Source organism: Garra rufa, chromosome 21, assembly GCF_049309525.1.
Source record: "Garra rufa chromosome 21, GarRuf1.0, whole genome shotgun sequence".
Lineage (NCBI taxonomy): Eukaryota > Metazoa > Chordata > Actinopteri > Cypriniformes > Cyprinidae > Garra > Garra rufa.
In genome coordinates, this window is record NC_133381.1 from 26,030,864 (window position 1) to 26,045,362 (window position 14,499).

Below are 14,499 nucleotides of genomic sequence, written 5' to 3' on the forward strand. Positions count from 1 at the left end.
TTGTAAAATTTAACCTTATGACTGGTTTTGTGGTCCAGGGTCACATATGCTGATTTATTATGAGTGTTGAAACAGTTGTGCTGCTTAATTTTTTGGAACCTGTGATACTTTTTCTTTAATTCTTTGAATAAAAAATTTAAAAGAGCAGCATTTATTCAAAATTGAAATCTTTTCTATCACTTTTATCCATTTAACACATCCTTGCTGAATAAAAGTATTAATTTCTTTAAAAAAAAAAATTACTCACTCCAAACTTTTAAATGGTAGTGTTACTAGTGTATATTGTAACATAAAATGTCTGTTTTGAATAAACACTGTTATTTTGTACTTTTTATTTATCAAAGAATCCTGAAAAAAAACTTTTCACATGTCCCAAAAAATATTAAGCGGCACAACTGTTTTCAAGATTGATTATAAATCATTTTAGAATGATTTCTGAAGTACAATGTGACACTGAAGACTGGAGTAGTAATGCTAAGAATCCAGTTTTGCTTTACAGAAATAAATTATATTTCAAAGTATGTTAAAATAGAAAACTGTTATTTTAAATTGCAACATACTTCACAAAATAACATTTTTATTTTGTAATTTTGATCAAATAAATGCAGCCTAGATGAGCTTAAAGGAGAAGTTCACTTCCAGGTAATTTACAGATAATGTACTCACCCCCTTGTCATCCAAGATGTTCATGTCTTTCTTCAGTCATAAGGAAATGATTTAATCTCTTTTTTTGAGTAAACATTTCAGGATTTCTCTCCATATAATGGACTTCTATGGTGTCCCTGAGTTTGAACTTTCAAAATGCAGCCTCAAAGGGCTCTACTGTAAACGATCACAGCCAAGGAAAAAAGGTATTATCTAGCAAAACGATGGGTTATTTTCTAAAAAAAATAAAATAAATAATTTATATTTCTCCTTGCCGAGCTAGACAAGACGAGTGTTTGAGATTAAAAGGATATAAGTTGTAAATGTTTTTAGAAAATAACCAATCGTTTCACTATATAAGACATTTCTTCCACTGCTGGGATCATTTAGAGCTCTTTGAAGCTGCATTTAAACTGCATTTTGGAAGTTCAAACTCAGAGGCACCATAGAAATCCATTATATGGAGAAAAATAAAATAAAAAATTGTCATTTTCTCCTCCAACTTCAAAATCCTCTACCGACCTAGTGTTTACAAAGTGAACGTGCGAAGAAGATTGAAAAACCTTTTACAAAAATTTAATGAAATAGGAATTTTTTTCGACATACCCTAACAATTTGAAACTGGAATACAGAGAGTTCACACAGAGCTACACAAGACGAGCATTTAAGGTTAAAAAATATATAAATGTAATTTTTTTTTTTTTTTTAAATAACTGATTGTTTCGCTAGATAAGATCCTTCTTCCTTTGCTGGGATCATTTAGAGCCCTTTGAAGGTGCTTTTAAACTCATTTTGGAAGTTCAAACTCACGAGCACCATAGAAGTCCACTATATGGAGAGAAATCCTGAAATGTTTCCTAAAAAAAAAAACAACAACATAATTTCTTCACAACTGAAGACAGAGTAAATTTTGTTCTGGAAGTGAACTTCACCTTTAAGAATCTTCTGTAAAAACATTAAAAATCATCACAAAACATAAATATAAATATGAAATATAAATCTTTTAGAACATTATGAATGTTATTGTCACTTTTGATCACTTTAATGCTTTCTTGATAATACATATGTAACAATTACAGAATAGAACAACTTATACTCCATACATATTGCCCCCCTTTTCTTTTTTTTAAGTTCAAAGTATGTCTGTAGGTGTCTGAGTAATTGTGTATATGTAATATGATTCAGGAATTTAAACGCATTCCTTTTGATCCCCCCAAATGTGATGTTTCATTTCCCGGCGCAGCGCTCAGATTGTGTGAAATGTGATCAGGATTCTGGGCTTATCCGATAGGACCTTTCTTAAATGTTATCTGAGGTTCTGTCTGTATCAGTCCGGCTCTAAAGGGACCTTTAATCCGATCTTCCCGGCTGATTCGCGCAGGCCTATGTGAAATGGGCTGCCTTATTCCGGCTCTTTCAGCGCAGGAGGAGAGTGCTGATGGGGCTTGGGCTGCGTGTCTAAGCTGCCGCACGGCGCAGTGAAATGTCATTTCCTCTGAAGCAACCTGCCGTGACTAAGCCCCTTTATACATGAAGAGAGTCAGAGAGAGAGGGACCTGAGAGACTATGTGTGTGTATGAAGTATATGAACTTTGGCTGCTTTGAATACACATTTAGTGTACTCTTGTAAGACAGTACATTGTGTATGGGTATTTATGTCCAGGGGAGAGGGGCCTGTCCCTCTTTAAGTACATATTTATATGATGGATGGGGTTGAAGAACATCCTGTCAGCTTGGATGACTCGAAAAGACGTTTTTGTTCTGTGAATGTATTGCAGTTGCATGATTGATAATGTTTTCTAAAGTGTGCTGAGAGCATATTTGTACTGTGGTTCTTTCCCCAGCTGCCTGCTATATATGAAATATGAGAAATTATGCAGAAACTTTCATAATGCACTGTTATTTTTGCAAGAAAGTCCCCCATTTAGAAAAGCCAATGTATTTAACATAGCTTGAAGGGATAGTTCAGCCAGAAATGAAAATTCTGTCATCATTTACTCCACACATCATTTCTTTCCTCTCCGGAACACAAAAGAAGATTATTCTCAAGGAATATCCTGGCTTTCATTTTCAAAATAATGAAATGAATGATGATCAGAACTCTTAAGCACCAAAATGACACAAAATGCGGTCCATGATGCATGCACTGCAGTAAAGGTTTGTCAGATAAAAAGTCGGAAGTAGTCGTTATAAAGTCGTTGTATAATGAAAATCTTAAATTTGGACTCTGCTGTCTTTTGTTGGTATAAAATCTTTTTAATAAATCTGCTGATTGGATTAAAATGAAACTAGTTTAAATGATTCATTTACAAATCAGACTGATCTTGTTCTGGAGCAGGGGTGCCCAATACGTCGATCGCGATCTACTGGTCGATCGCAGAGGTGGTGTTGGTAGATCGCACGGCATTAACAATTAGACGTCAAATTGAGTAGACGATCAGCCAATGTATTCTTCATTGCCGATTCTGAATTTTTCAAGCATGAGACAGAGCTATAGACAGCTATACAACTTACTATAGCCCACATACTAATAACAGCTTAGATATGTTAAGTAGCCTAATTTGTGCGCATTGGGGAGTCGCTCTCTTAAGGCAGGGTATTAAAATTTATTTTGAATGCGCGTGCGCGTATTACTTTTGGTTTCGTTTTAACGGTCGCGCGAAACTCTCGGCGCGCTGAGCGTGCATTCTACAATACAAGAGATAACTTTAACAAAACCATTTGAAAGTGGGAGGACACCAACGGGATTTTGAAAAGCGTGTCTCCAGTGGAAATTACGCCCCTGCGTGAGTGGAACTCGGCAGCTGAGTTATCATCTGAGTGATAACTCAGATGATATGTGTGTATGTGTGTATGCCGCGTTGGACAGTATACTGAGACGGAGGCGCCAGAATCGTATCTGACAAATTGTGCGCTGTATGAAGAAATATAGTTTATTTCTTCAAAAGCAGATTGTGGAGACCTTTTATTGTCCACAATCAAAAACCGTCATATCACACACCCCAAATCTGGAACAGAGGTTGGGTGAGAGGAAAGAAAAACGTCCGGTTCCTAATTCAGCGCAGCGCAGTGTTTGTGTCAGGGAGTGATTGACGGCTAAAATCTTAAATATGCATTAAAGGAAATAATGTAAAGCTGAAGTTTAAATGTTATGTAATGTTGGAGAGAACGGCGAACTTGTCGCTGTATCAGCTTACAGCAGTCTGTGCAGTAGTTAGAACGTTTTGTAAAGAAATGAAACCAAGTCGCACCACAACAATTTCTCGCACTCGCACAAATGCTCCCAAATACAATTTGAGGTCGCGCAGATTAAATTTTGGGAGCATATGCGACCAAAACGGTCGCAATTTCGAGCCCTGAATATGGGTTCATGTAGTTATGCAAGCTACACCATCATATAAAGAATTCTCAATATATTCATAAATGAATATATGTTTTGTATTTTTATAGTAGGTAGATCATTTTGACTTCGTCATTTTATAAGTAGCTCACAAGCCAAAAAAGTGTGGGCACCCCTGTTCTGGAGTTATTCTGGCTGATTATTACACGACTCTTTGGAATGCTTGATTCTGATTGGTCAGTTGAGACATTTGCAGGTTCGTTCTTTTCAAATAATCACCGCTCCAAAGTAATAACGCATAGCCGGTACTACTTGTATGTTTAAAATCCCTCCGTGCCAACAAAGATTACCGTTTGGCGCCATCTTGTGACAAACACTGGACAACCACAATTAACAATGGAAAATTTCGACATTAATCTATTTAAATTGTCTTACTAACGTACATAGTTTGAAGGTTAGTCACGTGGTACTATATCGTTTCGCGGAAGGATAAAAATGTTAATTTAAAACAAATATGCCAATAAAAGGTTTCAAATTCATATTCATGTCCAGTTTTTTTCCTTATGTGGCAAGTAGCCGTGTAATAAGCGGGATAATGTACAGGCAGCCGGTAGTTATCGCAGAAATAAGCCCCTGATCACACTGTCGGGGCTTATTTCTGCGATAACTACCGGCTGCCTGTACATTATCCCTTACTTAACAGCCCACTTAAAAGGAAGAGTGTCAGTAAATAACGACTTTAATTTCAGTCTGCAATTGTTTTATATCAGAATACTTGGAATATAGAGCATGAGTCCTATGGACTAATTTAAGGACAGTTTTAATGGTGCTTTTAAATCTTATTAACTTAACAGATCCAGTCTTCATCCTGTATTCCTTAAAAAAATAAAAGGGATAGTTCACCCAAAAATGAGAATTCTGTCATTAATTACTTACCCTCATGTGGTTGCAAACTTGTAAGACCTTTGTTCATTTTCAGAACACAAATTAAGATATTTTCGATGAAATCCGAGAGCTTTCTGCATAGACAGCAACGCAACTACCACGTTCAAGGCCCAGAAAGGTAGAAAAGACATTGTTAAAATAGTCCATGTGACATTGGTTGTTCAGCCGTAATGTTATGAAGCTATGAGAATACTGTTTGTGTGCAAAGCAAACAAAAATAATGACTTTATTCACACGTTCACGAGAGTGCCATGATGCATGTTGAATAAAGTTATTTTTGTTTTCTTTGCACACAAAAAGTAATCTCATAGCTTCATAACATTACAGTTGAACCACTGATGTCACATTGACTATTTTAATGATGTCCTTATTACCTTTCTGTGCTCTCGGATTTCATCAAAAACATCTCAATTTGTGTTCTGAAGATGAATGAACGTCTTATGGGTTTGGAATGACTTGAGTGTGAGTAATTAATTTAAATTTTTGGGTGAACTATCACTTAACCATTTGTGTTTCACTAACGGAAGTCATAAGGAAAGAATGTGAGGACACAATTTTAATCTCTAAATAAAACAATTCTTTATGTTTTTGAAGTTTTCTCTTATGCTCACTACAGCTGCCTTTATTTGATCAAAAAGTAATTTTCAGCAGCCATTAATCCAGTCTTTAGAGGGTTTATCGATTCTGATTATACTTATCGATTCCACTTCTTAATGATTCCTAGTTTTGATTCCAGTAACATGACATCAATAAAAAAAATAAGTCAAACATTTTTATTCTGTGTTTTTACAAAGTTTTCTGTTGCAGCCGAAAATCATGAGCAAAACTCAGCAGCATACAGAACACTTAGGCCTAAGAGGAGCTTTTACCAGTGATTTTAACAAAAATACCACAGCAAAAACAATAAGACTGATTTAAATTTCAAACATTAAATAGTCAATGACAAATTAAACAGTAAAAATAGTAAAATAGGAATAAGCAAATAAATTAGCAGTAACGTTAATAAATACATTTAGTTTTAGTCATATTTTAGTCATGTGAATTGTTTTAGTTTTAGTCTAGTTGTAGTCGACTAAATATAATACAATTTTAGTCGACTAAATCTACAGTAGATTTAGTCGGCTAAAATCTAATGGGTTTAAGCGTTTCTCTAAAATTACCAAATTTACATCATTGTATATGTTTGATATTAAGATTTGATCATGATTGACAGATTTAACTGCTGTGACACACATTTCTTTATATTCAAATGAAATGAAACCACTTATTAAGAAACAAGAACATGTTTTTTTGATGAAATGCCATTGGTTATATAGGCTAATTATGCATCCTTCATAACTTGTTTACCACATTCTTCATTCTTTAAAACAGACATACGTATTTATACAAATACATATATTTTAATCTTTATTAGTGCTACTAAAGTGATTCAGTCAAGAAGAGCGAGTGGTTTTCTGCCTTTCTTTTGTTGTTTGATTAACATCAATGCCACAGCCAATAGCAACTAAATTAGGCTGTCCCTTTAAAACCAGATACACGGATGCATTGTACTGATACACGTCTGATATTCTCCCAAATGTTTACATTCATACTCGTCAAAACGGACAGTTTGACATTTTTTGTGTATTTCTCCGTACATGAGACATGAAGGAGTACTCATGTGCTCTGTGAGAGGCACTGCTTCGGTGTCTACAGTCGTGGCCAAAAGTTTTGAGAATTACATAAATATTGGAAATTGGAAAAGTTGCTGCTTAAGTTTTTATAATAGCAATTTGCATATACTCCAGAATGTTATGAAGAGTGATCAGAATTGCATAGTCCTTCTTTGCCATGAAAATTAACTTAATCCCGAAAAAAACTTTCCACTGCAGTTCATTGCTGTCATTAAAGGACCTGCTGAGATCATTTCAGTAATCGTCTTGTTAACTCAGGTGAGAATGTTGACGAGCACAAGGCTGGAGATCATTATGTCAGGCTGATTGGGTTAGAATGGCAGACTTGACATGTTAAAAGGAGGGTGATGCTTGAAATCATTGTTCTTCCATATTGTTAACCATGGTGACCTGCAAAGAAACGCGTGCAGCCATCATTGCGTTGCATAAAAATGGCTTCACAGGCAAGGATATTGTGGCTACTAAGATTGCACCTAAATCAACAATTTATAGGATCATCAAGAACTTCAAGGAAAGAGGTTCAATTCTTGTTAAGAAGGCTTCAGGGCATCCAAGAAAGTCCAGCAAGCGCCAGGATCGTCTCCTAAAGAGGATTCAGCTGCGGCATCGGAGTGCCACCAGTGCAGAGCTTGCTCAGGAATGGCAGCAGGCAGGTGTGAGCGCATCTGCACGCACAGTGAGGCCAAGACTTTTGGAAGATGGCCTGGTGTCAAGAAGGGCAGCAAAGAAGCCACTTCTCTCCAAAAAAAAAAAAAAAAAACCATCAGGGACAGATTGATCTTCTGCAAAAAGTATGGCGGGTGGACTGCTGAGGATTGGGGCAAAGTCATATTCTCAGATTAAGCCTCTTTCCGATTGTTTGGGGCATCTGGAAAAAGGCTTGTCCGGAGAAGAAAAGGTGAGCGCTACCATCAGTCCTGTGTCATGCCAACAGTAAAGCATCCTGGGACCATTCATGTGTGGGGTTGCTTCTCATCCAAGGGAGTGGGCTCACTCACAATTTTGCCCAAAAACACAGCCATGAATAAAGAATGGTACCAAAACACCCTCCAACAGCAACTTCTTCCAACAATCCAACAACAGTTTGGTGAAGAACAATGCATTTTCCAGCCCGATGGAGCACCGTGCCATAAGGCAAAAGTGATAACTAAGTGGATCGGGGACCAAAATGTTGAAATTTTGGGTCCATGGCCTGGAAACTCCCCAGATCTTAATCCCATTGAGAACTTGTGGTCAATCCTCAAGAGGCGGGTGGACAAACAAAAACCCACTAATTCTGACAAACTCCAAGAAGTGATTAAGAAAGAATGGATTGCTATCAGTCAGGATTTGGCCCGGAAGTTGGTTGAGAGCATGCCCAGTCGAATTGCAGAGGTCCTGAAAAAGAAGGGCCAACACTGCAAATACTGACTCTTTGCATAAATGTCATGTAATTGTCGATAAAAGCCTTTGAAACGTAAATTATGTCAAATAATTTGTCGACGAAATTAACCCAAAATATGTCAATCCCTTCCTGCACCTAAATTGTTTGATTTTAAACTTTAAATCACATTAAAATGCGAACGCAGGAATCATTAAGCAGAATCAAAATACATATGTCTTATTGAATACCCGTTTCTTGGAAATTTGGAACTGGTTCTAAAATGGAAATTCTAATTTGAGAAATTATGAAGGATAGCATGACAGTAAAGACACTTAAGTGTTAGGTTATCCTTCTGAATTTCTAATTTGATCACAATTGAAAAGTTGCATTTAAAACCAACATAATGGGCTGGCAACACAAAGGGCACAGAATTGAACCACTGTAGCTCATGAAACATTTAACTGAAGGGGTACCAAGATTCATTACCAGCGTTGCACATCTGAACAAGACACTTAACCCTTCATTGATTTATAGTAAATGTCTCTGCAATTAGTGCAATGTTAAGCATTTGTTAAATGTCAAGTGGCTAATTAAAAAAAACTATTGTTTTCAAGATGTTTTTCTTTCAGAAGTCTAAGTCCAGTTTATGTAAATGTATCACCAAGCAACAAGAAACAATTTCGTTCTCTGTGCGCACAAATGGTTAAATGACTGTAGATAATCGGCAGTATTTTTTACTTGTATGTTTTGGAAATAATGAATCGTGAAATAAATGAGGTAAATATATTTTCAATTGGTTCCAGGTCTTTAAGACTCAGTCCTGCTCTCAAATTTTTCTCCCAACCTCGAAATCAATTCAGAGCGGTTCTTGAGAAAGACTCTTTAAAGATGAGTCACATCAGAGTATTTCTTTGCTTGGTACAAATCAAGGCTGAGCTGTGAGGCCTTGTTTTATGGTATTTCTTACCGATATTTTAGCACATCTTTCTTCAAAGAGCTTATTTTCTTTTGAACTCTCCGTGCCAGACTTGATGTTCGGAATCGCTTTAAAATGCATTAAAAAACGCCCCAATAGCTGATAACTGCCCCTTGTGCGTCTGCCACACAGCTTGAAATGTCCTTTCATTTTCCATCTAAGGACAAATTGAGGTTTTGTAGAAGCATATTGATTTTCACCTTGGCCTGCTTTTGCATTTTCAAATAATCAGATGGCCCGAAAAGTAGCCGTTTTGAGATATGCTCTTCATGTTGAGTGAAAAACAACATTTTGTTTCTATTCATGTAGCTTTTGCTGCCTGTATCTGTGTTCGCTTTCTTTTACGTGATCGTCCTTACATAAACAGCGTGAGTGAATTACCACAAATGTCTTTTCCCTATTTCACACCCTGTCTCTCTCTCTCATTGGTTGTTTCTCATGCATAGGACATTCTGAACAACTTGGATAACACTGGATCATGTGACCTAGAAGATGATGACCTCATGCTTGATGTGGATCTGCCAGAGGACGGGGGCTTACTCAATGGTTAGTGCACACACACACACACACACACACACACACACACACACACACACACACACACACACACACACACACACACACACACACACACACACACACACACGTTGGGTTTACATGTTTTATGGGGACATTCCATAGGCGTAATGGTTTTTATACTGTACAAACCGTACTTTCTATCGCCCTACACCTACCCTACACCTAAACGTAGCCCTCACAGGAGATTGTGCACACTTTTACTTCCTCAAAAAAACTCATTGTGCATGATTTATAAGCCTGTCTCCTCATGGGGACCTGAGAAATGTCCCCACAAGGTCAAAATCTACTGGTATTCCTATCTTTGTGGGGACATTTGGTCCCCATAACGTGATGAACACCAGGTACACACACACACACACACACACACACACACACACACACACACACACACACACACACACACACACACACACACAGAGTAATTGAGTAGTATTGAGTAGCCAAAAGTGCCTTCTATTTGACATCTAAAGTGCTTACAGATATGGAAAATTTAATAGAATCACATCTGCATCACAAACTTGTAAATCTGGTTAATAAATTGCTAGATTAATGAATGTCTCTCTATTGAATTTGTAGTATAATCATCCTTGTGTTCATCTTTGATCAATTAATTAATCTTCTGTTTGTATAGATAATGATAGCTGATCAGTTTTTAATCATTATGTTGATTGATCACAGCCAAGTGAATGTGATAATCACCAGCTAAGTGTGATTTTAATGAATTTAATGCGATAAAGACACTCTTGAGTGTTGAAATCAATATATCATTTTGTATTTTAATTCATGTTTTGTGGAATGGGTTGTAGAGATCTGATATGTATGGCTAAACCAGAACCCAGGACTTATTTTCCAACAGCGTATTGTTTTTATTTTCTTTTTTCTCTCCAAGAAGGGCTTTTTCTGAATTATTAATTACATGACTGCTGGCTGTTGTTTGGAGCTTTGATTTTTTACATGTTTGATGTCTGAATTATGAGAAAATGTAGTAGATATGGTTACACAGCAAAACATTGTAGTAAATAACCTACACAGGGCTCTACGCTTACATTTCTTTTTAGGAGCACAAATTAAGGAGCATAGTCAAAATTTCAGGAGCACATTCTAAACAATAATAAAACAATCTGATAAAAAGTTGCCTTCCTATTACGAGGTGATATTTGACTCCTTATATATATTTTTTTAAGCTTATTAAAGGAACACTCCAATTGTTTTGGAAATAGGCTCATTCTCCAACTCGCCCCGAGTTAATAAGTTGAGTTTTACCGTTTTGAAATCCATTCAGCCGTTCTCCTGTTCTGGCAATATCACTTTTAGCATAGCTTAGCATAGATCATTGAATCCTATTAGACCAATAGCATCGCGTTCAAAAATGACCAATGAGTTTCGATATTTGTCCTATTTAAAACTTGACACTTCTGTAGTTATATCGTGTACTAAGACCGGCGGAAAATGTAAAGCTGCGATTTTCTAGGCTGATAAGATTGGGAACTACATTCCCATTCCAGCGTAATAGTCAAGGTTTGCTGCCGTAACATGGCCGAAGCAGGCGCAGTAATATCACGCCGGTCACATTGAACGTTAACTTGATGGGAACTAATTTCAGGCGTTGCATGATATTACTCTGCCTGCTGCCTCCATATTACGGCAACAAACTTCCTTGACTATTACGCCGGAATGGGAGTGTAGTTCCTAATCTTATCGGCCTAGAAAATTGCAGCTTTACATTTTCCGCCGGTATTAGTACACAATATAACTACAGAAGAGACTAGTTTTAAATAGGACAAATATCGAAACTCGTTGGTCATTTTTGAAGGTGATGCTATTGGTCTAATAGGATTCAATGATCTATGCTAAGCTATGCTAAAAGTGATATCGCCAGAACAGGAGAACGGCTGAATGGATTTCAAAATGATAAAACTCAACTTATTAACTCGGGGGGGGGGTTAATGTTCCTTTAAAATTTCTAATTACAACAACAGAATAAGAACAAGTAGGATAAGAATTTGTTACCAATGAGATAAAATCAGTATTAACAAAATTATTTTGTACTACAGAAGTGGTTTTTAGGTCTATTTTCATGTTTAATGAGGCTCAATGAGGTGGCATGAGTGCAATCAAGTTCATAAATTCATGTTGAAATTAATGTTTTAAATATAAAATGTTGAATACAGAAATATTAAATGATTTAAATAACTGAAAAGATACTTTAAAAATAAAACTAGATCTGCCAGCAGGTGGCGACAAGACATTGATTTAATTACTGAATCATATAATTAATTTGATTTCGTTCAAACGGCTGATTCATTCAGGAATAAAGCATGTGACTGTCTTTATAAATTGGAAATTAAATAATTTCACTAGATTTGTTTAAAAACGCTTGTTCATTCATAAACGAAATACCGCTGTGTTTGAATGAAGATTCGCAGCGGCTCAGTTGTGACTTGTTTCATATTATTTTTGATGACAAAATAGAGCAAAATCAGGCTGTAGTGTTATAGTCAGGCAATGTAAGTCACTTAATAAGAACTACTTCTTTATTGAACTGTTGTATTAAATCAATATCTCATTTACAAACTCCCATAAAAATGATTAAAAGCTGTCACTCGTCTTAGTTGATCGTGATCTATTATAATCAACTAAGCTGTCTACACTGCTCAATGAATCTTTTATTTATACTCTCTCTACTGTTTATGAAACGATTCGTCAGGTATGTCTGTGATGCATTAATTAACGTTGCAAACACACATAGAAATCTTTGAAGCTCTTCTGAGCGCAAACACAAATATGCTGATCGGGTCAGTCACACATGGTGCTCCTAAATATTTTTTCATAGTCGCACGCAGTAGTTTTCAGTCACAAATGCGAGACTGAAATTGTCGGACTGTAGAGGCCTGCTACAATAATAGGTCGAAATAACTATTTTATATGAAGATTCAAGTATTTTAAGCTTTTGCTCCATTTATATCCACCTTTTGACTTCTGTGCAGTTCGTTTAATAGTGCTGTAATGTGACATGAATTTTTAAATGTATAAATATTTAATTTAGTCTTGCAATTAATTTAAGGGCATAAAATGCATGTGTAATAGTTATCAAGAATTAGAAAAATGTCAAAATAGTCTAAAATAGTTTTAGGCAAGTTAAACTGAAGGACACTGCTGTCGCTGCTTGCATGTCAACTGCCAAATACAGTCTAAAAAAGACTACATTTGTTGTTAACATTATACACTATCAGTTAACAGTTTTTTATACTTTTATTCAACACGAACACATTGAATAAATCAAAAGTGACACTAAAGACAGTTGTGTTGTTGCAAAAGTTTTTCATTTCACACAAATCCTATTCTTCTAATCTTTGTTAATCAAAGAATCATGAAAAAGTGTCACAGTTTCCTCATGCACAACTATTTATTAATATGAATAATATTGGGAAATGCTTCTTGAGAACCAGATCTGCATGTTTGAATGATTTCTAAAGGATTATGAGTGGTGTTAAAAATTCAGCTATGCAATCACAGGAATAAATTAGAGTTTGAAATTTCAGTTTAAATTAAAATAGAAAAAATAGAAGAAATATGCTTGCTGTTTTATAACCAAAAGATAGAAAGTCTTACCGAACCCAAGCTATCGAACAGGAGTATATATGGGCCATTATACAGAATTGATCCTAAGTCAGAGTTGAAAACATCTTGTAAAAAAAGTATTTTTCCAAAAACTAAATTGTATGGATTATGTATTGTATATACTTTATAATATCCAAGGTACACATTTTTAGGAATTGTGCACTTAATTATTATTAATAATATTGCATTTTCAGAAAGTTTTGGAATATTTGTCCTCTTCCTAAATTTTTCACGACCGAAACACAGTAATAATAAGGGTTATGTTGACCTATAAAGATTATGCCTACATCTACACTGTAAATACATTTTTTGCTAATTTATTACAATTTTATCAGAAGTAAATCAATACAAATTACATTTTTAACAATATTTCAAGTGTAATTTATGAAATTAGTTTTTTTTTTTTTTTTTTTTTTTGTAAAAGGTAATAAGTTGATTTTACTGATTTCAAAGTTAGGGTTAGTTTGAATATTCATTGAAACAAAAACTGTCATAACATCTTAAGTTGATAATTCAGTATACTTTATTTTTGACAAAACATCAAGTTTCGGTAGTGATAGCGCATTTTGGGTAGTGACAGTAATGCTTTAGTGGCCACCACATGACATTACAGTATTTTAACTTGCATACTTAAAAACTACTAAAACATTTGCAAAAACAATTTGCATAACTGTTCTTAAATTGAGTTTATTTCCCCAAATATGAGGATTATGTGTTCCCTTTTATCAATACTGAAACGATGATGACATCGGTAAGAGTGTTTCTCTATTGGTACCCAAACTCCACCAAATGTTTCAGTAGTGACAATTTTAGATGCTTTTGAACCTAGCTCAAAGATGCTAATCAGCGCATGGTTAGCTAGCGCAGTTCTGATCAGTGGTATACATATAAAAACTAAATGTTATGGAATAACTGCCAAAAAAGTGTGCTTAATTGCAGAAAAAAGGTGTTCGATAATGACGTTTCTTAGAAGTTACACACAGATTTCTCAGAATTTTAAACGCATTTACCTCAAAATGAAGAGAGCTATCTACTCACACTTTGTAGCTATGAGAGAGAGTGACACAGGAATATTTCCTGATCATTAATTTTTTGGTTTAGTTATAATCAGTCTTGGAAATTACACTAAAACATACTGTTTCAGTAGTGACATAAAAAATGACATAAACATTAAGTTTCATAAGTATATATTTTTTGAATTAAAAAGATATGTTTAAAAGCAACAATGGAAAAAAATATTTTAATATCATTTTAATAAGTTCAAATTTAGGGGTCAGGGTTTGGGACAGCCACCTCCCAATTGAAAGTACCCACTAAATGATGATTTATATATAATATAATATAATATAATATATAT

At 35.3% G+C, this 14,499-nt stretch overlaps 1 protein-coding gene across 1 annotated transcript in view; it reads left to right on the plus strand.

The window, feature by feature from the left end:
• Positions 1-14,499, plus strand: part of ccser2a (coiled-coil serine-rich protein 2a) — a 68,373-nt gene that overhangs the window by 27,921 nt on the left and 25,953 nt on the right. Inside the window, exon 5 of the mRNA XM_073827000.1 lies at positions 9,389-9,488. Within this exon, the coding sequence (XP_073683101.1) occupies positions 9,389-9,488 (100 nt within the window). The remainder of the gene's footprint in view (positions 1-9,388; positions 9,489-14,499) is intronic.